Source organism: Sciurus carolinensis, chromosome 12 (genome assembly GCF_902686445.1).
Source record: "Sciurus carolinensis chromosome 12, mSciCar1.2, whole genome shotgun sequence".
Classification (NCBI taxonomy): domain Eukaryota; kingdom Metazoa; phylum Chordata; class Mammalia; order Rodentia; family Sciuridae; genus Sciurus; species Sciurus carolinensis.
This window is the reverse complement of record NC_062224.1, coordinates 26,132,279-26,160,171: the sequence shown is the minus strand read 5'-3', so window position 1 is coordinate 26,160,171 and position 27,893 is coordinate 26,132,279. Positions and strand designations below refer to the sequence as shown.

The 27,893-nt window shown below is 34.2% G+C and overlaps 1 protein-coding gene across 1 annotated transcript in view; it reads left to right on the top strand.

Moving 5' to 3' along the window:
* Malrd1 (MAM and LDL receptor class A domain containing 1) overlaps positions 1-27,893 on the top strand; it is a 686,047-nt gene that overhangs the window by 198,911 nt on the left and 459,243 nt on the right. The window contains exons 19-21 of the mRNA XM_047521295.1: positions 6,413-6,500; positions 25,942-26,118; positions 27,401-27,563. Coding sequence (XP_047377251.1) covers positions 6,413-6,500; positions 25,942-26,118; positions 27,401-27,563 — 428 coding nt within the window. The remainder of the gene's footprint in view (positions 1-6,412; positions 6,501-25,941; positions 26,119-27,400; positions 27,564-27,893) is intronic.

Below are 27,893 nucleotides of genomic sequence, written 5' to 3'. Positions count from 1 at the left end.
GTAGGATGATTGCAAGTTTGAGACCAGTTTCAGCAATTTAGTGAGACCCTGTGTAAAAATAAAAAAAAATAAATAAAAAGGGCTGGGGATATGGCTCAGTGATAAAGTGTCCCTGGGTACAATCCCCAGTACCAATAAATAAATATGTAAACAAATAAGAAATGAAAACCACCATAAATTAATCTCATATTCTCTGAATACTTGAAGATGATGTATGCATATTGTGAGCATTATATTTTTGTGCCTTTCCATTAAAAATTAGCTGAAAACATTCTCTGTAAAACAAAGAAGCATGTTTGGGGTTTTGAGTGACTCTCTTTCCTCAGTCACTCTACCTTTTTCTCTCTCCCTCAACGCTGTTGAGACCCTCCTGGGAAATGATTTGCTAAGTGTGATTGTAGCTGGGCAAACAGCAGAGGGGTGGCCATCTCTGTGACTCTTACAACTGAGACTTGTTCAGGTCAAAATTGTATAAAATGAGGCATTATGTAAGGGGAAAGGAAGCTGCACTATCTGAACGTTTCACTATACAGATATATTGAGGAAAGAATTTGGGAGCCATAATGCTTTGCACAAATTAAATATTCCAACTGTATAGCACCACTCAACTGTATTTGTTGGGAGACAATTCCATGCATGGGTTTCTCGTGTTCAGCACAGTTCAGCCTGGAAGCAAAGAGCAGAATTGAATGACTTTAACCTTAAGACATCTGCATGCATTCCATAGTAGAAATAAGCTCTCTTCTCACCATTCACTGTCTGGAGGAAAAATGTCAAATATGCCAGCAACCTCTGACAACTAGAGTCTGCTAATGTCAGGGTTCCTCATATATGGTGTGACCCACTGCATGTGCAAGTGAATCTGGCCTCGTCATGTTGCCCTGAGGGAACTGGGATATCAATGGAAGGTACTTCTTTCATTTGTTGCTTCTTATCATCTAAATTGGGGTCTCGTGTCTTCTGTTAGTCTATGTATATGAAATATTTGCAGCTAACTTGTTACTTTGCAAGAAGCATAAATACTCAGACCCTTCACAGAGTCTGACTTAACGAGGCCTCCAAAACTGTAAACTCAAAGACCTATGAGAATCAGGCAGGGTAGATGAACCCTAACCCTAATTGACAGAAGTATGTCAGGGGTAAGATGATAATGGTAATTGAAAATTAGCATTAATATTTGGTGGGTAATAGGGATTGCTGCAACTGAAGAGCAACTTCTTTTTGTGAAAAAACCTACTGTTAAAGAATTGGCAACATATTGAACTTGAGAACACTGTGTTAAACTAAATGCCAGTGAGTCCTGTCTAAGCCAGGGTCACTATTTAGTTTTCTCTATTCTAAGTGGTAAGATACTTGAGGGCAGGCATAAACTTTTTACTTCTTGGAAACTGTAGAAATGATTGGCACAATGCCTAACTAGACACTCATTTTTCTTTTCTGAATCAAAAGTTCTTAGCTAACCGTATGTTAAAAAGCCAGACATTAGCTAAGAAGAAATATAATATGATGCCAAAAGATTGATAAAACTTCTGTCATGCTTCTCCTAAAATAAGGACTCAGATAAGGTAGACATCATGTTTTTTTCTCTTAAGCAATCTTCATACAGTACTTGGTCTACTTATCTGTCTCAGAATTTTCTTTTAATTCTACTAGTACCACTATTATATTTTTATTATTTCCATGCCTAACTTCTCCCACAGTTTAAATCCAGTTTATATGATCCATATTTAATGATAAATGGTTTTTCATATCTGGCATAATAATTGAAAAACTCCAGTTATTCTGTACTATTTTGTGTAAACAATATGACCAGAAATGGAACTAGAAACGTAAAATTTTTCAGACCAAATCTGAGTTTTATTTCATAGAGAATGGTTTCAAGATTATGTAAACAATTCTAAAGATGATTGAAAACCCTTTTATGTTGAGTTCAGCAAATCCTTCCCTAAGTATTAGCCTAGAAAGTTTACGACTCCAAGCTGACTTTCAAGGAGTCCTCAAGGATTGCAGGTTATGTCATAAAATATAGGATAGTTGTCTGAATGTGTTTATAGTAGTTAACTATATCAGCTTTCAGTCAAGTATAAAATCAGGGTAAAAGAGAGCTATTGTAATTCCTTTCATTTTTTCCCCTGCATTCTTAATTGGAAAACAAAATGAAAAGTAAGTGGATACCATTTAGAAGTAAAAGTAAAAAATATAAATATTTATTCTCTGGAGAATTATTAGTATATAACAAGGGGTGATTTTTCATAGCTGAATTGAAAAATAGATTGTGATGCTTAATGTTAGCACATACTGGTTGTAAATAACTATGCACAAAGTTAGCAATTGAGAAAAAATGTAGAAGTTGAGATATCGATGACTTATGGCAGTAAGTATAAAATAAATGCTTATTTGTTAATTGACATGTAATTTACAATAGTAAATTTCATCCTGTTTACTTGAGCAGTTCTATGAATTTCAAGTGTGCACAATTGAGTAACCAAGCAAAACAATTAAGTCAGAGAATATTTGCATCTGTTTTATTCAGCTTTCCATCACTGTAACAAAATATATGAGATAAACTACCTAAAGAAGAAATACTTATTTGGCTCACAGTTTCAGAGGTTTTAGTCCTTGGTCACTTGGCCTAGTTTGGTCACTTTGGGTCTATAGCAATATGGTATGTTATAGTGGTAGAAGTTCATGGCAAAGGAAGACTTTACCTCATGGTGGCTACAGTGAGAAAGGGGGTTGGGGGCGAGGGGAAAGGAGAGAAAGAAAGACGAGAGACAGACAGAGACCCTGGGGTCCCAATGTCCTCACCAAAGGCATTACCCCAATGTCCTACCTTCCTTCCACTTAGGCTTCACCTTCTAAAGGTTCCACTGCCTCCCAGTATTTCCACAGGTTGGTGACTAAACCTTTAGCCTATGGGCCTTTGGAAGCTCTTAAAGATAAAAATCATAACAGCATCCTACCCTCAAACCTCCCATTCATTTATGCAGTCTGTCCAAACCCCTTTGCCCTCAGCTGCTGGCAACACAACACTGATTTCTCCCCCTGTAGTTCTAACCTTTCTAGACCGTCAGATAACTGAACTGATAAAAGCATATAGCCTTTTGAATCTGGCATCTTTCACTTAGTACAGTGCTTTTGAGATTCACACCTATTGTTGCATGTATCTTTACTTGTACTTTCTTGCTGAGCGGTATTCCCTTGTATAAATATACCACCATTTGTTTATTCACCGGTTGAGGAGTATATAGGTTTTCAGTGTTTGGAGATTATAAATGAATCTTATATAAACTTGGTGAATTGTTATTTGTTTAATTTCTCTTGGGCAAACAAATACCTCCATGCAAGATTGCCAGGTCATGTGGATGTAATTATTTAATTTTTTAAAGAAATTACCAGATCAGTTTTCAAAGTGTCTATAGCAGTTTGGATTCCCATCCCAATGCATTGGAGTGGCAGTTGCTTCACATAGACAATATGCTTTCTTATGAATTTTAAACAGCAATTTCTTTCTTTTAAATCTTCATGAAGATAAATTATATTAAAATTGATATATCACATGCAGATTGAATATTCTTTTTAAAATGTGTTTGCTAAATTGAAATTGGGTGGCAGGTTGAATTATTTCCATTTTTCTTAAGCGTTTAAAGAAACTAACATGTGTGCATGTGTGCATATGTGTGATGACAAAACTTTCCATATCATTTAAAGTTTGGGGTCAAAAATTCAGTTTCCTAATATATAGGATGATCACTTCAGATAAGTCCCTAGAGCCTTATTAATGTTTGAGGCTAAATGTCCCTATGTAGGAGACAAGGCCAATCCATCTTTATTTGAAGCATTCAGCAACTCATGGAAAGAACAACATAGAAGAGTTAGTCAACTTCACAAAATGTCCAGGCCAGTGATGGTTATGATGCAGGTAGAATTGGCCTCTACAGATAAGGCAGGCCATTTAGACTAAATTGATATTTCAATTGCCCTTTAAGTCATTCAGTAATGTACTAATGGTACTTAGTCATAAGATTCAACTTCCCTAATTTCCAGAATGGCAATTCTATCTTGCATTCAATGCTTAATGTTTGTGTTTTATTATGCTTCCATTTTTTCTGAGACAAACACCAGAAATGAAAATGAATTTTCCAGAATAGAGACACTTGGACCTATTCTCTTTAGTGACCATTTTCTTAGGTCTAGATTCTTAGCGTAATTTACAAAGATTTTATATAAGCTTGAATTAAATATAGGCAAAAATAGAGGTAAACCTGTACATTTAAAAATTTGTTCTTGAGGTATGATCTATTACCAAGAGGCTTTTTTATTTTAATGAATTTCTGAGTTAATATTCAAAAGAGACAGAGATTGCAAATCAGACATACAATTTGACATATTTAGCACCTCAACTTGAACCTATTGTCCATTAATTCTCAAGAATCCTCACACTTAGGGGATTAACATGTTGAAGATGTTTTGGTAAAAATTATGATTAACTTATATGATAGAGTGAGACCCACTCTCTTCTCTCTGGGATTATTTCTGTATTTTCCCACTGGCAATGAATGTTGATAGAAACAATAAGCTTCTCATGTAATATGAAGAAAACTAAAATAGAAATAAACTTACACAAACACAATCCCCTTAGAAAGTGCTGCTTACCTGGTATGGCCTGTTCTGGATTACAGATTTTTTTGCTTTAATTCTCATAAATGGCCAATACTTTAAATTGTTGACTTTCGAGCCCACAAATTAAAATGAACACATATCACTAAATTTAGCTTATAGATGTATAAAAATGACCCCTTCCATTGATGTGGGGATGTTATCAATTTTTTATCCTTTCTCATTAATAAACTAGAATAACATGAAGAACATAGCTTAGTCATTCTGTTTATTCTCATTTACACAAATGTGACTTTTCTATTGGCATTTCTTCTGAGTTGTTAACATGTTTATGTTATATTGCAGAGTGATATCTGAATATTGATCCAATTAATTTATTATTAGTAATTAATTTTTCTTTGCTGTGCCTTTTCCTCTTTTCTAACCATTTGCAGATCCTTTTTACTTTAAAAGAAAAAAATTATAGTATGTTCTGCTAAATTATGATGGCAGATTTCTCTCTATTGAGAATAATTGTGTGATTTGGTACTGGGCATTTTTCTCCATTTTTTTTCCTGCCTATACTATTTCTTTCAATCATGATGGTGGTAAAAAGAAAAACACATTTTATACTTGGAGTGATTCATTGGAAGGCAGCAGGAACATTCCTGTATAAATAACACTATTAAATGTTCCTCAGGCAATATCAGGTTAACAGGTTTAAGCTAAAACATTTCTCAAGTTGACTAATGTCCTTCATGACAATCCTGGAGACAGTCCTGATAGTCCTCAAGAAATCCTGGAATGATGAGGCAAAGTAGCAAGAGGTTTAAGGTCAATAATTTGACCTTTTATAACTCCCCTTTGACTAGGACATTGTTAGGCAATTTATGTAGTAACTTTTAGTGGAGAATAGAATTTGTAAAATGAAATAATTTCAATTCCCACGTACAGCATTGGTGAAGAAAAAAATGGAAACATATGCTCATATAATAGTGGAAAAAAGAACATGTTAAAATTTGAGTTTGGTACAAGTTCTTTATCATTAAATTATGCAGAGATTCCTAGTAAGTATGCAACACATTAGCATAAGTATTAAAATAATTCATCATGATTAATACTGTTATAGTAAATCTCAGCCTTAATCACAATGTGCCATATACTATAGTGGTTTGTCCATATTTCATACTTTACTGTAGCTTTGTGGAATAGCAGCTCTGGTAACCGCACAAATGTCATCCGAGTTCACTGTGATTAATGTGGCTCCGAAGGAGATCTAATAAGGATTAGCCAATTTCATAAAGTGTTACTGAATAAAGTCCATGTGAGAAAAATTTTAAATCCCTTGAAAATGTATATCCTGGCCTGGGAGCAGTTGGGTTTCTAGAGTGATGAGGAAGTTGACTCTTGGAAATAGATAAACTACTGATAGAAAAAAAGCCAAAGTGGGAACTGGGAGCAATAAATTGCCTTCAAACACCTAAAGGCTCAGAAGAAAACCAGGTGAATCCAGAATTAAGGTTGAAAGTGATAGGAAAGTAGCACTAATCTGAAATATTGAAATGTCAGAAAATTAAAACTCATCAGAATTAGAATGTGCTCCATGGGTCTAATGGGCCCCCAAATAGTATATCCAGTTACTGGAAGAAGCCAAGAAGAGGCAAGATGACCACTTTGGAGACTACTGCAAAGTGTTTTTTTAAAGGTTTGGAAAAGTCTTATCTTCAGGTAAATTCTGAGTTCCTTTTTAGTTATGAGCGTCCATAACCTAATGCCCATCGCAACATCAGCAACTTTCTTTTGTTTGGCTTAGATTTTGGTGGAGGCTTCTGTGGGAGATGGCATCACTGGAGATATTGCAATTGATGATGTATCCTTCATGGACTGTACCCTCTACCCAGGTAAGAAAGAACACTTTGATATATGTGTTTCTATACCTGTTTACTTGGAGAAACTGACACGGAAATCAATATTTCATTTTTGCAAAATATCCTAAAATGCCGTCACTTCTATTGTTTCTCAAATAATTAACTGTAGAAACATCATTGTAAATCTTTTCTAGCAGTTATTTTAAAATGTTTATAAACAAATAAAGATATTTGAGTCACTTATATCTGTGTCCTATCACATGTAAAATGCTAGGAAGAAATGCCAGAAGTTACAATGTAATTTCCTTATCTTTGAGGAGTTAAAATAAGCAAACTGGTACTATATTATTGCTTAAAATAAGCAAACATAATTACATTATGTTTGAGACTTTATTCATCTCTCAGTTGCCTTCAGTTATATTTCACTCCTGGGGTACACTTTAAAGATTCTTAGTGTTGGCAGCATTTCATCTTCCCCATATTATAGATTTATATCTATTAAAAACACAATATGTGTTTCCCAGATTTAAATCTCTATTCCCAAACTTTCCCCTGAACTCCAGATTTATATACTACTCAACATCTCAGGCTGGATGTCTAATAAGCATCTCAAAGATAACTAGGGAAAATAACTTAAGCACAGTCCAGGCATGAAATCACATCATTGGGGGAAACTCATTCTGGATAGTGCACTGGAAGTTAAACTCTTGGAGAGTGGTCCTCGAACTCAGGTGGGAGGCTTGTAAATTGCATAAGAAGGGGACACAGTCTCCTCCATGGAGTGAACAGAGGCTGACACCCCACAGCACTCTCAATTGCTGACAACTAAACTTCCAAGCATCACTGGGTAGGAGAGGGTAAGCCCCTCCCCAGGCATAGCTAAGGGGCATCATTCTAGTCTTCCTGGTCTCCCCTTCTCCTTAGCATTCTGGCAAAATTGGTTGCCTTCACCCCTCTGTGTTGTCTTTTACATAGAACTCACAGAAAGCCAAACCCTCAAGGCCAGGAAGCAGGACAAATTGACCAAGTTTACGCTTACCATCAACATCTGAAAGGAAATACCTGATGAACAAGTGTCTCTCTATTCCTGTACTCCTTTAACTTTCCTATCTCAGGAAATGAGTTTATTTCTAGTTGCTTATTCCATGTTAACAAATCTGGGTAGCTGCTGTGACATGCTCTGCCATGGTTGTTAATTCAGACAAGGGATGATGGGGTATTGAGAAAAGACACACGCACACACACACACACACACACACACACATAGAAAAAGCTGGGACCAGGTGGGACACTGTCCTCTGATGGAGGAACAGTGACCCAGAGTTAGCTGAGCATGTTTATTATATAGGTTTTTATCATTAAAAGGTTATTTATGGGAAATTTTCTGCAAAGTAGGCAGACTGAAGGACAAAACACTGGTGAGATATTAGGGTTATCTTGTTATGCTCAGAATTCTCTCTCTGGGAGCTGGTGTCTGACCTCAAGGTCCAGACTGATATAACTCTACCTTTGCACAGTTTCCTCAGGCTGGGCATCATCGTAGCAACTGGGGCAATCTTGACCTCAACCTTTGCACAGGAAGTTCCCAGCACAAACTCAGCCATTAGGCAGTCAGAGATCATGCTCCAAGTCACTGCTCTCCACAGGCAGTCATTAGCCTCAGAACCAGTTATAGCTCATCACTTTCACTAATTACTCCTTGGTTCAAGTCATCACCTTTTAGCATGGATTATTGCAGTTGCTTTTTGAATGATCTCTTTGCTTCAATCCTCAAACCAGATACACTATTTTAAAAACAGAAGGCTGAATGAACCTTTTAAAACTTAAGTAACATCATGTCACTCTATTACCACAATCTTCTTATAACTTTCTCTCTTATTCAGAGCAAATGTCAAACTTTGGCTAATAGCTTAGAAGGAATAAATGACCCATTCCCTCATACTTCATGACTTCAATTTCCCCTATTGTGCCTCCAGTTCATTTCTCCCAAATTCAAAGGCCTCTTGCCTAATTCTTGAGCAGTATCCAATTTACAGTCAGGACTTTTCCACCTGCTCCTCCTTTCTTCCTAGAGTACACTTCCTCTAGATATCCACTTGACTTCCTCCCTTAATTCCTTCTGGTCTCTACCCAACAGGTTGTTCTGCAGCAAAGCCTTCCCTGAACATTATATCCATATCATCTCTTCCTTGGCATTTTCTATGTCTGTTCCCTGTGTTATTTTTCTCCATAACATTTGCCACTCTATGGTTAAATTTCAACTTGCCTCCCATCCCCAAGTTCATGTTAATTCAATAGGACCTGCTCATTGTTTTATCTTTAGTAGCTGACACAGTATCTGGCACATGGTAGTACCCATGAATACTTGTTGGATGGACAGGTAGCTAGAGAGATGTCTGTCTTTTTAGGTGTTTTATATTCCCTGGTTTTCAATTTTAACTTTTTGCTAAAGTATTAGTACTTCTATGTGCAAGATACTATGTTATGTGTCAGTCGGATTTATTGAAAGCCAAATCTCTGTTGCTTATAACCACAAGCATTTCTTTCTTTCCTGCAAGTATGTAGTTTGACTTAGAACAATAATAGCAATGATATATGCTTCTAAGCTTGTATCTTTTTTCCATATGTCCTTCCTGTCTGGGACCACAGCTAAGTGACCATATCCCCTTCCTGGGACATTCTGTACAGAGGAGGGAAAACAAAAAGAAAAGGAAAGGAAAGAAAAGAAAAGAAAGCATACTTAAGCTCTTACTTGGGCATGGTATACATCTCTTCTGCCCATTTTCATTGCCAGAAAAAAAAAACCATTTGGTCAAGGGTAACATTGGGGTAGGTAAGTATTCTCCAGCTCCTGGAACCTGGGGAGGTGGTAAAGAAATTCCTTATAAGAGAGGGAGCTGGTAAATGGGCATAATAATGCAATCAATCACTCAAGTGCTATCTCACTAAATCCTGTTACATTTTATGAATCTAGAATAGGTCCTGGTCCATTATAGATGAACAGATGTTGATTATTGAACAGAATTGGTGCCTTAGTCTTCCCCATTTTATGGAGAAAACTGAGGAGGAGATAACCTCCCAAATGGTGCCGAGCTGTAATAAAAGAAGCAGAACCACCGTATCTATATCCTGGTACCATAATGTCAACCACTAGCAGTATATACTGCTCATCAAATGCACTAACGCTATAAGGAAGAGGTAACAAATTCCATTTTACAGTTGTGAAAAATGAAACTTAGCACAAGTGACCTGGATGAGAATACACAGTTAAAGGCAGGAATGGGATTATCACCTAAGCTCCCCTGATTTTAATGGCCAGGGTTTTTCCCACATCCCTTCCCAGTATGAGAATCACTGTGACCTCGGAGGCAGAGGAGAAAAAATGAACTCAAAGGCAACATGAATCATCACTGGAACTGATAACCCCAATTATCCTGTGAAATCTGTTCTGTGGCCGATAGTTCCAAGGTGGAGGTGGAGGTGTTGCCAGAGGCACAGACAGAAGTGAAATATCAGTTCCAGACCGTTAGTCCCAATTTTCTGGTTCAGGTTTTGGAAGAAAAATATGAAACTTTTAATACCCTCTGAACTGTGTGGTTTCTGTATTGGCTTCATCACAAATTAAATTTTGGGTTAAAACCACAAAGCCTGTTGAAGGCACAGGTTTTATAAAGGAATTTGATGACATCTCACCCTAAGATGAAACACAAAATACAAATTAGACTCAATAAAAATATTGGTCTTGGTGCTTATCAGTGTTTTTCATAGCATCCTGTCATGTTAGCTGAGGTGAGACTAATGCTGGTCAGTTCACTTATAGACATCAATTTGCTTTCAATATTAATTGATTACCTATGGCGTTTTTCCTTGTTAACCAAAAAAACAAAAATCACATACACAAAAACACAAAATATTGACCTAATTTCCAAAGTGCAGATTTTACATTACTCATGATTATTATTTTATATAAAATGACTGGAAAGGTGATTATTCCATCTCTATCTGTTACATTCAACTTCTCTTTCTACCATGGATTCCTTGTTACTTTTAATCATGTCACTCTAGCCATCCTGACTGAAATTCCACCATCACCTTTGGCCTTCTCTTAAACTTGCCTAGTTGCAAATCCTGACTACAGCTCCAAATATTTCTCACATCTGCCTGTTTTTTCCCCTTACCTCTGTCATGACCCATTTAAGATAGTATTGACTTGAATGGGAACCTTTTAACAGTAAAATTTAATAATTTTTCCCCAGGAGCTTTTATGTCACTACTTAGTTTCTTGTCACTTTGCCCTCAAATATTGTCATTTGCTCTTCCAAGTCTATTCTTTTATGCTCTATCTTCTAGGTGTTTCTAATTTAATTTTCAAATCATTCTTAGTTATGGATTAGGCTTTTCAATACTTTGATAATAGTCTTAAATTTTTCCATCTTTGTTGAGGTATAATTCACAAAATTGTATATATTTAAGTCATACAATGTAATATTTTGATACATGAATATATGTGAAACAATTACCATAGTCAATATAATTAACATATCTGTAGCCTTACATAGTTACCTTTGTGTGTGTGTGCGTGAGTAAATTTCAAGTATATAATACCTAACTATTAACCGTAGTCATTAGAAATTACTCATTATACAATTGAAAGTTTGTGCCCTTTGATCAATACCTCTTGATTTCTCCCAACCCTTGACCCATGTTTCTTACCCCTCTAGTCTCTGTTATGTGAGTAACTCTTTTAGATTCCACAAATAAGTGACATCATGGCAGTATCTGTCTTGCTGTGTCTGCCTGATTAGATATATTTGACAAATCCAACCAATTTGACATGTTGGACGTGGCATTATGCTAATACCCCAATGGTAGGGTATTGTGATTTTTTAAAACTAACGCTCTAGTTTGTATACCACATTTTCTTTAGTCATTCATCCATCCATTCACACGCACTTAGGTTATTTCCATATTCGTGATTATGAACCATGCTGCATTGAACAGAGACATGCAGAGACTTCTTGAAGATAGTGATTTTATTTTCTCTGGATATGAACCCAGAAGTAGAATTGCTGGATCATATGGTAGTTCTACTTTTAATTTTTTGAGGAACCTCAATAGTGTTATCCATAATGTCTGTCCTAATTTACATTCCTACTAACAATGTTTAAGGGTTTTCTTTTCTCCACATCCTCCCCAACACTTGATATTTTTTGACTTTTGAAAAAAAATATCCTAACAGATATGAGACAATAACTCATTATGGTTTTGATTCACATTTCCTGATCATTAGGGATGTCGAGAAGCTTTTTGTAGATCTGTTGGCTAATCATATGCTTTCTTTGGGAAAATATCTATTCAGTTCATTGCACAATTTTTAACTGGGCTGTATGTTTTCATTTTCATGTTTGGATATTGAGTCAGATGAGTTTCTTAGATATTTTGGATATGAACTCCTTATTGGATTTATGGTTTGAAAATATTTTCTGCCATTCCATAGTTTGCCTTTTAATTCTGTTAATTGTTTCACTTGTTCTGAAGACACTTCTATATTATTGCATTTGTTTATTTTTACTTTTCTTACTGTTTTTTATATCATAAAAATAAATAATTGGAAAGAGTCATGTCATGGAACTTTCCCTCTATATTTCCTTCCAGGAGTTTTATGGTTTCAAGTCTTACATTTAAATGTCTAATCCATGTTGAGCTGATTATCATGGATGGTATAAGATAAGGGTAGAATTTCTTTTTTTCTTATATGGTTATCTAATTTTCCTACAGTCTTTTATCAAGGAATTCATCCTTTCTCCATTGTGTATCCTTGACACATTTGTTGAGGACTTATTTCTGGACATTCTATTATATTTCATTGGTATCAGTGTTTATTCCTTTGCCAGTACCCTATTTTTTGGTGACTGTAACTTTGTGATATGATTCAAAATCAGGAAGTGTGATTTCACTAGCTTTATTCTTCTCACTCAAGATAGATATTCTTCTGATGCATGGACATGGGGATCTTCCCATGTATTTGTCTTTTCTTTATGTTCCTCCATCGAACTATTTCTTTCCTCCATCAAGTTAATTTTCATTTTCATGGAGGTGTTACAGTTTTTAATATATAAAATTAAGTCATAAACTAGTGACATTTTTGCCTTTTTTTCCTAACTTGAATCACTTTTATTTATTTTCCTTGAGTAATCACCTAGGTAGGCCCTCTCGTACTATTTTGTTCTGAAGACACTTTTCTTTATTATTGCGTTTATTTATTTGTTTTCTATATTATTGCACTGTACATAGGACTGGGAGAGTGGGTATCTCTGTATTGTTCTGATGGTAGACAAAATTTTCCTAAACTTTTTAGTCTACCATTGAGTATGGTGTTAATTTTGAACTTGTTGTATAAGGCCTTTATTGTTTTGAGATATATTCCTTCTATTTCTAGTTTGTTGGAAGACTTTTTTTTTTTAATCATGAAAATGTGTTGATTTTTACTAAATGTTTTTGTGCAACTATTGAGTGATCAGAAGATTTTTATTCTTCATTCTGTTAACGTGGTGTACCACACTTATTGTTTTTTGTATATTAAGTCATCCTTGCATCTTAGGGGTAAATTCCACTTGATCATGGTGTATGAGCCTTTGGTTTTGTTAAATTCAGTTTACTAGTATTTTGTTGAGCAGTTTTGTATTTATGTTCATCAGGGATATTGGGTTATAGTGGGTTTTTTTGTTTTGTTTTGTTTTGTTTTTTTTTTTGGTAAAGTCCCTGTGTGGCTTGGTACAGGATAACGCTGGTCTTGAAAAAATGAGTTTGGAAACATTTCCTTCTCTTCAGTATTTGGAAGAGCTTGATAAGGATTATTATGAATTGTTTAATTGTTTAGTAGAATTTGTTGGTAAAGTCATTAAGCCCTGGATTTTTTTTTCATAACAGATTTTTCATTACTGACCCAGTCTCCTTACTCATAATCAGTCTGTTCAAATTTTTGATTTCTTTGTGATTCAATCTTTGTAGGTTGTAGGTTTTGAGGAATTTATCAGTTTTTTCTAGGTTATCCAGTTTTTTGGCATGTTATTGTTCATCATCATCTCTTAATAATCCTTTGTATTTCAGCTGTGATGTCTTTTTGATTTAGGATTTTATGAACTTGAATGTTTATCTTCTTAGTTTATCTAAAGGTTTGTCAGTGTCATTTCTCTTTTTTGAAAACCTATCTCAGTTTTATCTTTTCCATTTATTTTGTCTGTTTTATATATTTCTGCTCTAATCTTTATTATTTCCTTCCTTTAGTAACACTGGGCTTAGTTTGTTTCCCTCCCCCTCCTTCCTCTCCTCCTCCTTCTGTGGTTCCTTGTAGTGTAAGGATGGGTTATTTCTTTGAGATCTTTTTTCTTTTTCTTTTTTTTTATTAACCCATATTAACTGTACATATTAAGAGGATTCAGCGTGTTATTAACAAACTTACATAGTGTGCCCTGATCCAGTCTAACCTCCATTTTTCTATCCTTCCCTCAAACACACACCCTTGTCAATCTCTGGTAGTCACTGTTTCATTTTCATGTTGATGTTTCCAATATCCTCCTATCATTTATTTTTAATTTCATACAATAATGATTGGAAAAATGCTTAATATGATTTTAAACTTCTTAAATTTCCTGAGACTTGCTTAGTGACTAAATATATGATCCATCATAGAGAATGTACCCTGGGTACTTGAGAAGAATATGTATTCTACTGCTGTCAGATGGAATGTTCTATAAATCCTCATTAGGTCCATTTGGTCCAAAGTATGATTCAAATCCAATGTTTCCTTTTTGATTTTCTGTCTGGATGATTTGTCCATTGTTGGAGGGTGTTTAGTCAATTCCTCTACTATTATTGTATTTCTATTTTTCCTTTCATACTTATTAATATTTTCTGTATAGTAACATACTCTATTATTGGAGGCATATATATTTATAATTATTAAATCCTCTTCATGAGCTTATAATGATATTATTCAAGGTTTTGTCTTACATTTTGTTTCTTTGACATACATACAGCTATTCCTATTCTTTCTTGGTATCCATTTGCATGAAATACCTTCTTGTTTGTCATGGATATTTTTATTTTTATTAGCATACTTTGTACAAATTATTGGATTTCACTGTTACATTTGCTTGCATGCTTATGTTGTACACTGATTGCAATATTTTCTCTCATACCTTTAGTTTCAGCCTGGATGTCTTCAAAACTGGGATTTCTTGTGGGAAGCATATTTTGGGGTCTATTTTGTTCTTATATATGTATGAATATATTTATTTTGTATGTATGAATATATTTAGCTACTCCATGTGTGTTGATCTGAGAATTTAATCTATTTACCCCTATAGTAATCGTTGATAGTTAAGAACTTACTATTACCATGTCATTAATTATTTTCTATTTTGTAGGTCATTGTTTTTCTTTTTCCTACTCTTCTATCTTCCTTTGTGATTCTATGATTTTTAATAGTAATATTTTGATTGCCTTCAAAGAAAAACTATGCCTAAAAATATACTAATATACTAATATATTATATTAGTATAAATAGTAAATTATATATATATAAATATATATATATAATATATATTAGTATAAAAAATATACTAATACTGTAATTGGTATGTAAATCACTTATAATAGCATAAAAGTTTAACAACGAATGTATTTAAATTACTATACCTACACTAGTTTGCTAATGGATGCACAATATAAAAAGAGACCCTTATTTTCAGTCTAATCTACATGAATGCTAAAGAAAAGACTTTTCAGGCAAAATTATGTGCCTTTTTATTGAAAATAGGAAAATTTAATGATAAAATCCTATGATTCTTTGCATCAATGTATAATGAGGAAATAATGGTGGAAAATGATGACACATTTAAAGGACTTTTCTTTGACTCAAATATTCAGAGTAGATTATTAATAAAAAATTGTTTCCAGATATTAAGATTTAAAAGTTCGTATCTCAAAGGAAGCTTTTGATTTACATTCTTTCTTTCAGTCATCCATCAGAAAAACAGGAAGGATGTAACTAAATATATATAAATGAGCTTTTCTTTCTGACATCAAGGATGATTAGTATCATAGCTGGTTTATTAAGAAAAAATAAACAGTCACTATAGGGCATCACAAAATATTGTTTGAAAGCTGGAAAAGTGTACCTATGTGCTTTTTATCCTATTTTAAAATCTCAGGACTCAGCATTCATGTTAGTCATTACTTACTAAAATGATTAATTATTAGAATATGTGAATATCCATATTCAAGGCTTTCATATTTTATTTTTTCTAGAAAAAGTGTTATTAAAGCAATGCCTCATCTTAAAACAGGTCAGTTTTAATTTAGCTTAAAATTGGTAAAACATGATAATTTTTCAGAATCCTTAAGAATAACTGTATGACAGTCTTTCCTACCTACTAAGCACTGAATGGGTTGTTTTGTTGTTGTTGAACTGGGTTGATGAAATTTTGGCACCCCTCCTCATTAGCAGGGTCTCACTAGGTTTACATAACTATTGTTCAGATCTCCATTCTTTGTGCAAAGATTAATGTTTCCTTCCTTGTGAATAAAAGGGGAAGGCAGAGTGTAAGTACTATTGATCTCAGTTTTAAGATAACACCTAAGTTTTTTATTTTATAATACTAAGCTGGTTGACATATCCATTATATTTGTCACAGAATAACAAATTTCATGAAGGTACCATGTTTTGAGATTCTCTTTTCTTCTACACTTTTAAAAAAGGAGGTAATAGACTCAGAAGAAAATACCACATTATTGGAAAGATTTTCATTTAAATATGATTTGGAGCTGGGGCTGTAGCTCAGTGGTTGAGTGCTTGCCTCACATGTGCAAAGCACTGGGTTCAATCCCAGCACCACATATAAATAAATATAATAAAGTTCCATCAACAACTATAAAAATATTTTAAAATATATGATTTTAAGACAAAAATCAGAAAAGTGAGACTCAGTGATTATAACCTTAAATATTCTTGTTTTAGCTTCTTTTATGTAGGTTTACAAAGTGATTTAGCATATTTATAGAGAAGAAACATTTTGAAAAAAGCTCATGATGCATTCAAATTAGAAACTTTATTGTGGTCTTAAAAATTGAAGTTAGAAAATTACCTATTTTAAAGTTAAAACTTTAAAAAATTTTGTCACCTCTAATTGAGGGAAATGCTAAAGACTTAAAATGGTTAAGGCTATTAAGATACTTGGATTTCCAGTTGCTACTACATGCCATTTTCTTTCACTTTTTAATATTGTAGAATATCTCTAAAGATAAAAAATTTCTTTGGATATTTTTAAAGCAAAAGTATTTTAAAATATAATTTGCTACTGGGTACAGGAAAAAAAGTATTATTTGGCAAACTGCTGTAACATACTTGTTATAGATAATAGTCCGTGAATTGTTATGTTTCGATAAAATCTTCTGTCCTAGAAAGAGAACCTAAGACGCTTTAGTGTGATCATGCTAAATGTAGTGCTATTAGCTTATAAATATAACCCTGTTATTATATGAAACAGGACAAATTTATGCCATTTCCTAGGAGTTATATGTATCTCAAATTTCAGTTTTTCGAGGATTGATTTTAAACCTCCATTAGACTTACTTTTTAAATGAAATATATTTCTTAACATCACAGGTCACAGGAAAAACATGCATTGTGCATATATATGTATGTTTATAAATCTATATATACACATACACATATATACACCTATACCACTATGCATTTTAGTCAAGTAGTTCACACAGTTATTATATATATATATATATATATATATATATATATATATATATATATAAAGCTGTTAATTACTTTTCATGGACTAGAGAGGTTAAAATATTGGTTTTATCTACCAGATCATCACTGTGGGAATGGCAGTAGGGAGGGCCTTCTAGTATAAAACAATATTAAAAATCTATTTTATCCAAAACATTTTATTAGTGTAGCATGAAATTTATTATATTTGTCACAATGAATTCACAGAGCAAGGATTTAGAGCTCCAGGTCCATCTGGAGCTCCAGCCATCAATTTAGGAAACCTTGCATATGACAGATGTGCAGGTGGTTTGGTTTCCCTGTGGCTTAAGGATGCTGAAGAAGATGAGATCAAACCACACGAATCTCTGCATCTTACTGAATGCATTTCACCTTTGCGATTTTTATTTCATATGAGCAGCTTTCGTTGGTTTTCCTTTTTTTTTAAAGAGACAAACTGGTCATTATGGCCAACATTAGCCTTATTCTAAACAATTATAGGCAAACAAAGCAAAACAAAACCAATCATAAGCTTTGTGATGGGCTGAATGTTTGAGTTCCCTGCAATTTCATGGGTTGAAACTCTAATCCTAAGTTTGATGATATTAGGAATTAGGACCTTTGGGAGGTAATTAGGGTTAGATTAGAACTTATAAATGAGATTGCTCTCTACTGTGCAAAGGCCCTGTGAGGACACAACCAGGAAGAGAGAGCCCTTATCATGGAGAAAGAACAAAACTGGAGGACTGACTGATAGTACCCAACTTGAAGATTTACTATAAAACTGTGGTATTAAAGACTATTTGGTATTGGTGAAAGAATGGACAAATAGATGAATGCATCAGAATAGAGAGACCAGAAATAGAGTTATATAAATGTAGTTGATTGATCTTAGTAAGGAATAAGGAAATACAATGCAAAAAAGAATCTTTTAGACAAATAGTGCTGAATAGATACCTGGGTATCCCTTATTGGTGGGGAAGGTGAATTCAGACACAGATCTTATTACTTTCACAATAATTGAATCAAAATGGTTAATAGACCTGAATGTAAAACCCTGAACTATAAGATTCCTGGAAGGTAAATAAGCTGAAATCTAGATGGCTTTTGGCTTGAGGATAATTTTTTAACATACAATACCAAAAGCACAAAAGGAAATCTCTAAAGAAATTAGCTGGGTTTCATTAAAATAATAATTAAAAAATCTGTGCTCTGTGAAAGAGGCTGGTAAGAGAACACCATAATAATTCATAGATTGGGATTAAATATTTGCCAAACATATATCTGATAAAAGATTTTATCCAAAATATACAAAACTCTTAAATCTCAGCAATAAGAAAATGAAAACATGATTTAAAAAGCAGGCAAAAATTCTGAACAGACACTTCATTGCAGTTGTAAAGTTGACAAAGTATGTGAAAATATGCTCAACATCATATGTTATTTGGAAACTGAAAATCAGAACACAAATGAGATACACAACCTGCTTTTTAGAATGGCCCAAATCTAAAACACCAGTGATACCAAATGACAGCAAAGGTGTGGATGAACAGGAACTCTCATTTGTTGCTGGTGAGAATGCCAAATAGTACAATCATTTTGGAAGAAATCTGGTATTTTCCTATAAAATCAAACATCCTCTTATCAAAAGGTCCAGATATCATGTACTTTGGTATCTACCCAAATGAATGAAAAACTTATAGCCATACAAAAACCTACACACAGATAGTTACAGCAGGTTGTTTATTAACTGCTGGAACTTGCAAAACATTAGTATGCCCTTCAGTAGGTAAATGGATGAATAAAATGGGGCATATTCAGAGAATGCAATATTGTTCCATATGAAAAATTTAAATCAAGCTATCAATGGAGACACCAAAGACAGGGTGAAAGCTTGTATACTTACAACTGAGTGAAAAAACAATTGAAAAGACTACATGCTAGATGATTCCAATAATATGACATTCTGAAAAAGTCAGAACTACAGAGATAGTGAAATGATTGGTAGTGGTTAGTGTTGAGGAGAGGTTGGGATGGAGATATGGAATGCAGAGGATTTTTAGAGAAATGCAGCTGTTCTGTATGACAGTGTAATGGTAGATACGTGTTGTTATACATTTGTCAAAGCCTGTACAGTTTATAGCACTAAGAGTGAACTACAGTGGAAAACATGGACTTTGGGTGATAATGATGTGTCCATGGAAGTTCACTCAGTGATAAAATGTGCCATTTTGAGGCAGAGTATTGATAGGGAAGCTGTGAAGATATTGGGGTATGTGGTATGTGGAACTCTGTACTTCAATTTTGCTGTGAATCTAGAACTACTCTAAAAATTCAAGCCTCTTAAATATTTAACTTAACAAAAGAGAGTGACATCCACAAGGCTGAATGGAAAGCCCCATACCCTCTTTATACTACAGAGATACCACTTAATCATGATGCATGGACAGTGGGCTTTGTGAGAAATATGGAAACCAGTTAAATGAGTTCTGCATCTCAAGTGAGCATTAAGTCAATCACAGAGAGTCCATGGGAAGATCTGTGTCACTGTTTCACCACAGCCGTGGCACCAGCACAGTTTCATGTGATTGAGAGCAAACTTCACCTTCTGGGTTCTCCCCTGGGTGCAATGAAGAAGGGTAAAATGTTCACCATTATGATTTTTTTGGTGGTTTATTCTCAGAATGGCTTCTGTCTTGTTTGAATCTAAATCTATATGCTGACAGGAAGCGGGTATCAGAATGGGACCACAGAGAATGAAAAGATGTACCAATGGCCAAGGAGTATGTGAGAAGATAATGCAACATCACTAATCATAAGGGAGATGCAAATCAAAAGATAAAACACTACCAAGTGATAGAGGGTCACTGTCAAACAAATGTAAAATACCACGTGTTGGGAAGGGCTGGGACAAATCTTGCACACTGTTAGTAGGAAGGTAAAATTGCATAGGCGTTCTGGAAAACCATATGGTGGTTCCTCAAAAAAGTAAAACTAGAATCGCAGCAACCCACTTTCAGTTATATATCCAAAATAATCCAATGTATGATCCTCTTTTAATTTTTTTTCCTTTTTCTTTTTAAATATACATGACAGTGGAGTATAATTTGACATATTACACATATGTGGAGTCAAACTTATCCTAAGTAGGATCCCATTCTTGTGGTTGTTTTACTGGCCATGTGTTCATATATGAACATGGGAAAGTTAGGTCTGATTCATTCTACTGTCTTTTCTAATCCCACCCCCTTTCCTTTCCTTCATTACCTTTTATCTAATCCAATGAACTTTTGTTCTTCCCCCTCCCCCTTATTGTGTGTTAGCATCCACATATCAGGGAGAACATTTGGCCTTTGGACTTTGGGGTATTGGCTTATGTCACTTAGCATGATAGTCTCCAGTTCTATTCATTTATCTGCAAATGCCATAATTTCATTCTTTATGACTAATATTCCATCTTTTTATATATATTTATATATATATATAAATATAACATTTATATATACCACATTTTCTTTATTCATTCATCTGTTGAAGGGCACCTGGGTTGGTTCATATAGGTATTGTGAATTGAACTGCTATAAACATTGACGTGGCTGCATCACTGTAGTATGCTGAATTTAATTCCTTTGGGTGAAAGTTGAGGAATGGGATAACTGTGTCAAATGGTGGCTCTATTCCAAGTTTTCTGAAGAATCTCCATAATGCATAGCATGATCTTGAGGATATTTGCCCACCCCATGTTTATGGTGTTATCATTGCTATTATCATTATTGTGGTTGCTGAAAGAACCCAGCTGTCTACTGACAGATGAATAAAGAAAATGTAGCATGCACATATATTGGAATGTTATGTTGCCTTAAAACATAAATCTCATCACTTGCTGCAGTGTGAATGTTGTGAATTGAATGTTTTGTTCCCCCAATCATGTTGAAACCTAACCACTAATGTGATTGTGTAAAATACCAGGCCTTTAGGAGTTAGTTAGGTCATGAAGATGGAACCTTTTTGAGAGAAATTAGTGCCATTATGGAAAGACAGGAAGGAGCTTGTGTTTTCTCTTTTTTCACTTTACTAAGTGAGGATACAAGGAAAAATATTCACATGCAAACCAGGAAGTGGGCCCTCAATGGATACCAGTCTTCTGGCACCTTGACCTTGAGTGTCCCAGCCTCCAGAACAAATGGTGATCAATGGCAGAAACTGCTGGTGGTGGGGTCAGCCTCCCAGGCTACAATGATCTGCTACAGCAGCCTGAACTAAGAGGATGGACCTCGAGGATGTCATCAAAATTAAATGCAGCCAGTCACAAAAGGACAAATACTGTATGCTCTGACTCATATCAAGTATTCAAGTAGTCAAAAGCATAAAAAGAGACATAGGTGGTTTGCAAGGGTGGGGGAGAAGATAGTGATATCTAGTAGATACAGTCTTAGTTTCGCAGGATAAAGAGGCTATGAAGGTCTGTTGTACAGCATTGTGAATATGCTTAACGTTTAATATTTAAAATGATTAAGATAGTGAATTTAATATTATATGGGTTTTAACACCATAAAATAATAATCAGACAACATTCATAGACAATACAAATGGTACAGTATAGTATTTGGGTAAGAGTAGTCTCTGGTGGCAATGAGACAGTAGTGGAAAAGGAACAATAGAAAATGGGTTTTATATAAAATTTCTCTCTTTTTCTCCATTTTTTTCTTAGCCTAAGAATCCCAAACAATGCTATAATAACAATTCCTTTCATCTTTGGGGTGAGGTTGTATCTATCATATTATTTTCTTAAAGATTTTTAATGTTTAAAGTGACTCATAAATAGGCACAATTAAAAAACCAGTCTGGAAGTATGAAGATGTTATTACACATGAAACATATATAATCTCTTTTCTTTCAAGTGGGTAGTACTTTGAATTTGCACAAACCTAGTGACACTCAATCTACTAGTTGCTCTAAAATTACTCTTCTCTGGAGTGAAAAACAATAAAATCAGAGCGAGTAAATTGTATAGTGCAGTCCCCTTCTTAGTCACAGATGATATGTTGTAGAGGTCCCAGTGGATGCCTGAAGTCTCATTACGTACAGAGTCCAATATAATCTATATTTTCTTATATACAGATTCAGGGTGACCAGGTGCATTGTCTATTATTAACAGGATTTTAAATTATAGTCCTCCTCTTTTCAAATAGTTTTGCAGTTCTGGAATACACACACATATATATATGCGTTTGTGTGTGTGTGTGTTTTATATATATATATATATATACATATATAAAAAGTTTATAAAAAGTTTTATATATATCTACAAAAAGTTTAATTTATCCAATAATGAATAATAACTTAAGCAAAGCATGTATTGTAATATGCTTTAATAAAGTATGCTTTAATAAAAGTTATGTGAATACATTTTTTCTCTCTCTCAAAATACCTTATTATACTGTAAAGTATGAGACTTGAGATGTCACAGTGCCTCGGTGGGGAAATAAAGTGTGGTAAGTGACTCAGGTACTGTGATAGCCTTCGACTACTTTTCCTTTAATATCTGTTCAATATGAAATAATTTAGCTCATTTTGGTAATGTCCACATTGCTGGTTTTGCTTCTCTTCCTGATACTGCTTCTCCTCCTCCTCCTCCTCCTCCTCTTATTCTTCCTCTTGCTCCTCTTCCTCCTCCTCCTTTTTCCTCTGTAAATAACAAGTTCTTCCAATTCCTCATCTGTTAACACTGCAATGTATTCTTAAACTTCTTCATTAAGTTTTTTAGCAAATTCTTCTTCACCAATATGTCTTGGTGAATACTTTTCCTAATTTCTCCAGTCATCCCTGAAAACCTTTAAAGCCATTCCTGACTTGACTTCATAAGTACTTCCAGCAGGTATTTACAATTTCTAGTTTTAGTTCATTTATTACAGCTTAGATGTGTGTTATTGCATCAGCAGTAATGAGTGATTTTCAGCACTGCATTATGTCCAGACTAGGGTCTTCATCAAATGTTGATCAAATGTATTCAAATACCGAGTTGTGTATGTGGCTCTCACAAATTAAATAATGCCCTGGTGGATGCGGCTGAGGCAGTTAGGTTGTACTTGGAGATAAAAATATAACCTCAAGGGGCTGGGGAGATAGCTCAGTTGGTAGAGTGCTTGCCTCGTAAGCACAAGGCTCTGTGTTCGATCCCCAGCACCCCCCAAAAAAATATATATATATATAACCTCAAAAATTTCATCTTCATAGCAAACAGATTCAGGATGACCAGGTGCATTGTCTATTATTAATAGAATTTTAAATTCCAGCTCTTCCTCTTTCAAATAATTTTTCACTTCTGGAATAAAGAATCGGTGGAACCATTTCACACCAGATGCCTGTCATCCATGCTTTCTCCTTATATGGTCAGAATGTGAACAGAGATTGTTTTTTGCTTGAGAACTTGTAGATTCTACACCCTGTACACTGTGTCTGGCTTTATCATACACCCTGCAGCATTGCCGCATAGCACCAGAGGTAATTTCTCTTTCTATTTTTTTATGCCTACTGTCTCCTGTGCACTTTATTAAATATAGGTCCCTTTGAGCAGCTTTTTCCAGAAGAACTCAGTTTCATCACAATTGAAGGCATGCTTTGGATGGTATCCTTCCTCCTTAATCAACTTCTTCAAGTCTGCCAGAAATGTGGCAACAGTTTCTACATTGACAGATGCAGTCTCTCCAGTAATTTTTATATTTATTAATCAAAATCTGTTTCTAAATCTGTGTGACCATCCCCTACTTGCAGTAAATAACTTGGTCTCTCATTTCAGGGGAATCCTTGCTGAATTCTTTGTATAGGATAATGCTTTTTGGTATAAAATGGTACTGAGAGTTGGAACACATTTTCTGTTCATGTCTTCCACCCATCAATTTAATACCTTTTTCCATCTTAACTAAGCACGTATTATGGTCATGTTTTATAATTTGAAGTGTGATTACAAAATTAGCATATGTTTCCTTTTCCTTCTTCACAAGTTGACTGGTAGATTTATTTTTATCATAGTTCTTATCAATCTCAGCAGATTCTTTTTCCTATTATTAAGTTGAGAACTTTTACCTTTTCACATTAAAGAAGTTTCTTACATCTTCTCTTTGCCATGTGCAAATTACAAATGTCCCTATTCTTATGCATTGGTACCATTAGTGAGTAAAATAAGGATTACTTGAATATAAGCATTGTGATAATGTGACAGTCAATCTGATAACTGACATAGTTACTAAGTTACTAATAGGTGGGTAGTGTATACAGCATGGATACACTGGGCAAATGGATGATTCATGTCCCAAGGGGAACAAAGAAAGATGATGCAAATCACCCAAATCCCAAGTCCTATAGACACTGAATGTTTATTGTTTCTCAGGTCTTTGCTCTTACCTCTAAACCATATCTGCTTTGGTTTATTAGTTACCTGAATGAAAGAAATCATATAACTGTTCTAGGTTCCCCATGTCAGTGCTACCTCCAATTCATACTCCACACTAACACCAGAATAAAATATTTACTGAAATAGAAATTTGGTATCTTGATATTTCTCCAAGGTCTCTTGAATTTATTACTAACTCCCAAATTGGTTTCACCTATTTTGACCTGGTAAATGTATATCCTCTAGTTTCATATCCAATGACTCAATCATATATATTCAATAATCATATACAAGATATCCTCAAGCCAAATTCTCTCAGTGTTATGGAGAAACAGGTCAATGTATTTCTCTGCCATCAAACAGGGTATTTTTTCCTCATTGCCATAAAGAACTTGTATTATTACTCATCTAACCAGATGAACTTATTTTGTTAGTTTAGGTGCCCTCTTGCCAAGAAATCTTAATCCCATCTGATACATGCTTCTCCTTTGCATTCTTTTAATACATTTTTAATTTTTACTTTTGTTCATTAATTCTGTCTTATTCATCCATTCATCTTTCCTCCATTCATCCATTCATCTGTTCATCCATTCGCTTGCCAATGATTGTATAACTACCACACACAATGTTCTAAAAATTGTGCTATGAATACAGGGGTGAAAGGAAAGATGTCATTTTTGCTTCCGTGGAGTTATAATTAATGTCAAAAAGTTATCAAATAGAACAGTTATGAAAAATATATTTGACTACTTTGTTCACTAGTCAGAAAAATTTCTTTTGGCAAAGGTGGTATTTTGGATTTAGATTTGTTGCATTTGCCATGTGCTTGGCCCAGATATGTTACAAATACATGTTTGTCAAACAATTTAATGTATAGCTAATCAACTTCTATAAATATTTTCCAACTTCTGTAATTGCAGAAGTTATAAACTTAGTTGTTCCAAACATATAGATGAAGACTTCTGGTTCAGGTTTGTTCTGCAAACTTGAGTCTTAAATATGGGAGAATATTGGGAATAAAATTGAGGAGGTGCTAAATTCATCGCAGCAGTGGAAGAAGAGTTTATTTACCTAGTGGATTAGAAGGTTTATTCAGACCTTGACTGTGCTTCTCAATACCAGCATCTAGAACTCTCTTTGTTTCCTGCCGATCTTCCATGCCAAGTCTTTGGGGATCACATTTATTTGGAATGCTCTGAATGTTTTTTTCACATAATTGGAAATCTTCAGTGTGTAAAATCTTTAAAGAAATGGAAGAATACCTGAACAATGCCTCTGTATTATTTCTTCAGGTAATTTGCCAGAGGACATTCCATCTCCACCAGAAACTTCTGTGCCAATAACATTACCTCCACACAACTGCACAGATGATGAATTTGTCTGTAGATCTGATGGTCACTGTGTTGAAAAAATTCAGAAATGTGATTTTAGGTACGACTGCCCTGACAAATCAGATGAATTATCCTGTGGTAAGTGACTTCCTAAATTTTGTATTGACTGTAACCGTAAAATAGATAAGAAAATGTTAGTATGATCTTAAGCAACAGAGTCGAATGTCATAAACATTTTCAACATGGCTTAGAGTACTTCTTAATGTGAGTTCTATTAATATAAAAATTATAATAGAAGAATCAGCGTTCACTTTTCTAGCAGGACCCCAAGCAGGAAAGTGTCTTTAGGTTAATATTTTTTATTCAAAAATATTTATTTTACTGTACTCAACTCAGAGATTACCATTTACTACCCATTCTTTATCCATTTCCCTTTTTGTAGCTAATCCTCATACCACTAAATAGGGACTATTTAGAGAAGAAGCATTGTAATACCCTTCAATTAGATTCATTCATTCAAATTTGGCCATTGCCAAAATGCATATATAACAGTGAATACTATATCAATATGTAGAGGTCATAATAAAAACAATTTTAGTACAGATGGGACTTATGCTTAAGTTTCTAAATGATGGAAGTAGCACTGTTACTGCTAATGACTTTCAAAAGGGGGAGTGCACCTCAGGTTTTCTATGGTACACATTTGAATTCATTGAATTAGTTTTTTACTCTAGTAACAGAGAATTTTAGATAGATAGATGTGTGCTCACATTCAGAGAGAGGGAGCAAAAGGACAGAGGGAGTGAAAAAATTTAGAAAGCATTCTTACATAAAACTGACATAGCCAAAGAATTCACTAGGCTTGTTATTTTCTATAATATTAGAATATGATCATTGTAAGAATCTTAAAAACTTTTAAGTAAACAAAGCAATATCAAACATTGTAAATCACATTGCCTCGAACTTACATAGTTTGAAATTTGCTATAACCACTCTAGAGAGTGAACTAAAATTTTGCTCTATAATATTACTGTATAAAGAAGAATATACTCTTTCAAACTGGAAAGTCATATGAGCACCAAAGTGCTGTGACAGAAGACTGGTAGACTTCTGTTGCAACAGAATACTTCTTTTGCTGGTAGAAGCCAATTAACATCTTACCTCTGCATATGAGTAGATTATTAGCAAATGCAGTTATTCCCATATTGCTGTTACTATCAAGTTTGGAATAAAATAAACCTAGATATTTTTTAAACTCTTCTAGTGATTATACAAACCACTTGTTAATCATTTTAATTGTGCTTAGGATTTAGACTATTTTAGAAGTCAAGAGTTAGAAACTGATGTAGAGATAGAAATTGACTTTTATTGACATATTTATTGTGACCCACTTTTCTTTTCTTTATTCTGTTCTCTCAAGTTATGGAAGTTTGCACATTTGAAAGAAAACAATTGTGTAGATGGTATCTGCCATTCCAAGAAAATTCACAACAAGATTCAAATATATTCAGGTGGGGACTTGGTAATGGAAACAGTATTCGTCATGGGGAAGAAAACCATAGGCCATCGGTAGATCACACAAAGTAAGTAACCCCATATTTTTTAACATCTCTTGCAGAAAATATTTATCAAGCAACTTTCAAATTAGTGTTGTAGGTCAGTGCTATACAGTAAAGGTGAATGTTGAAGTTAAAAAATGAGAGCTCCAAATGTCTTCTTTCATACAGTATTGAAAAAAATAAAATAAAAAGCAACAAATGTTCTTGTGCATGTCATAGAAACTAGAGAAAAGCATGAATAAATAAAAAAAAATAGTTTTTAATTTCACCACACCTTGAAAAGCATTGTTAATGTTTTGCTTAAAAATCATCTGTTCTTACTCCAGTCAGAATAGCAATCAAGAATACAAATAA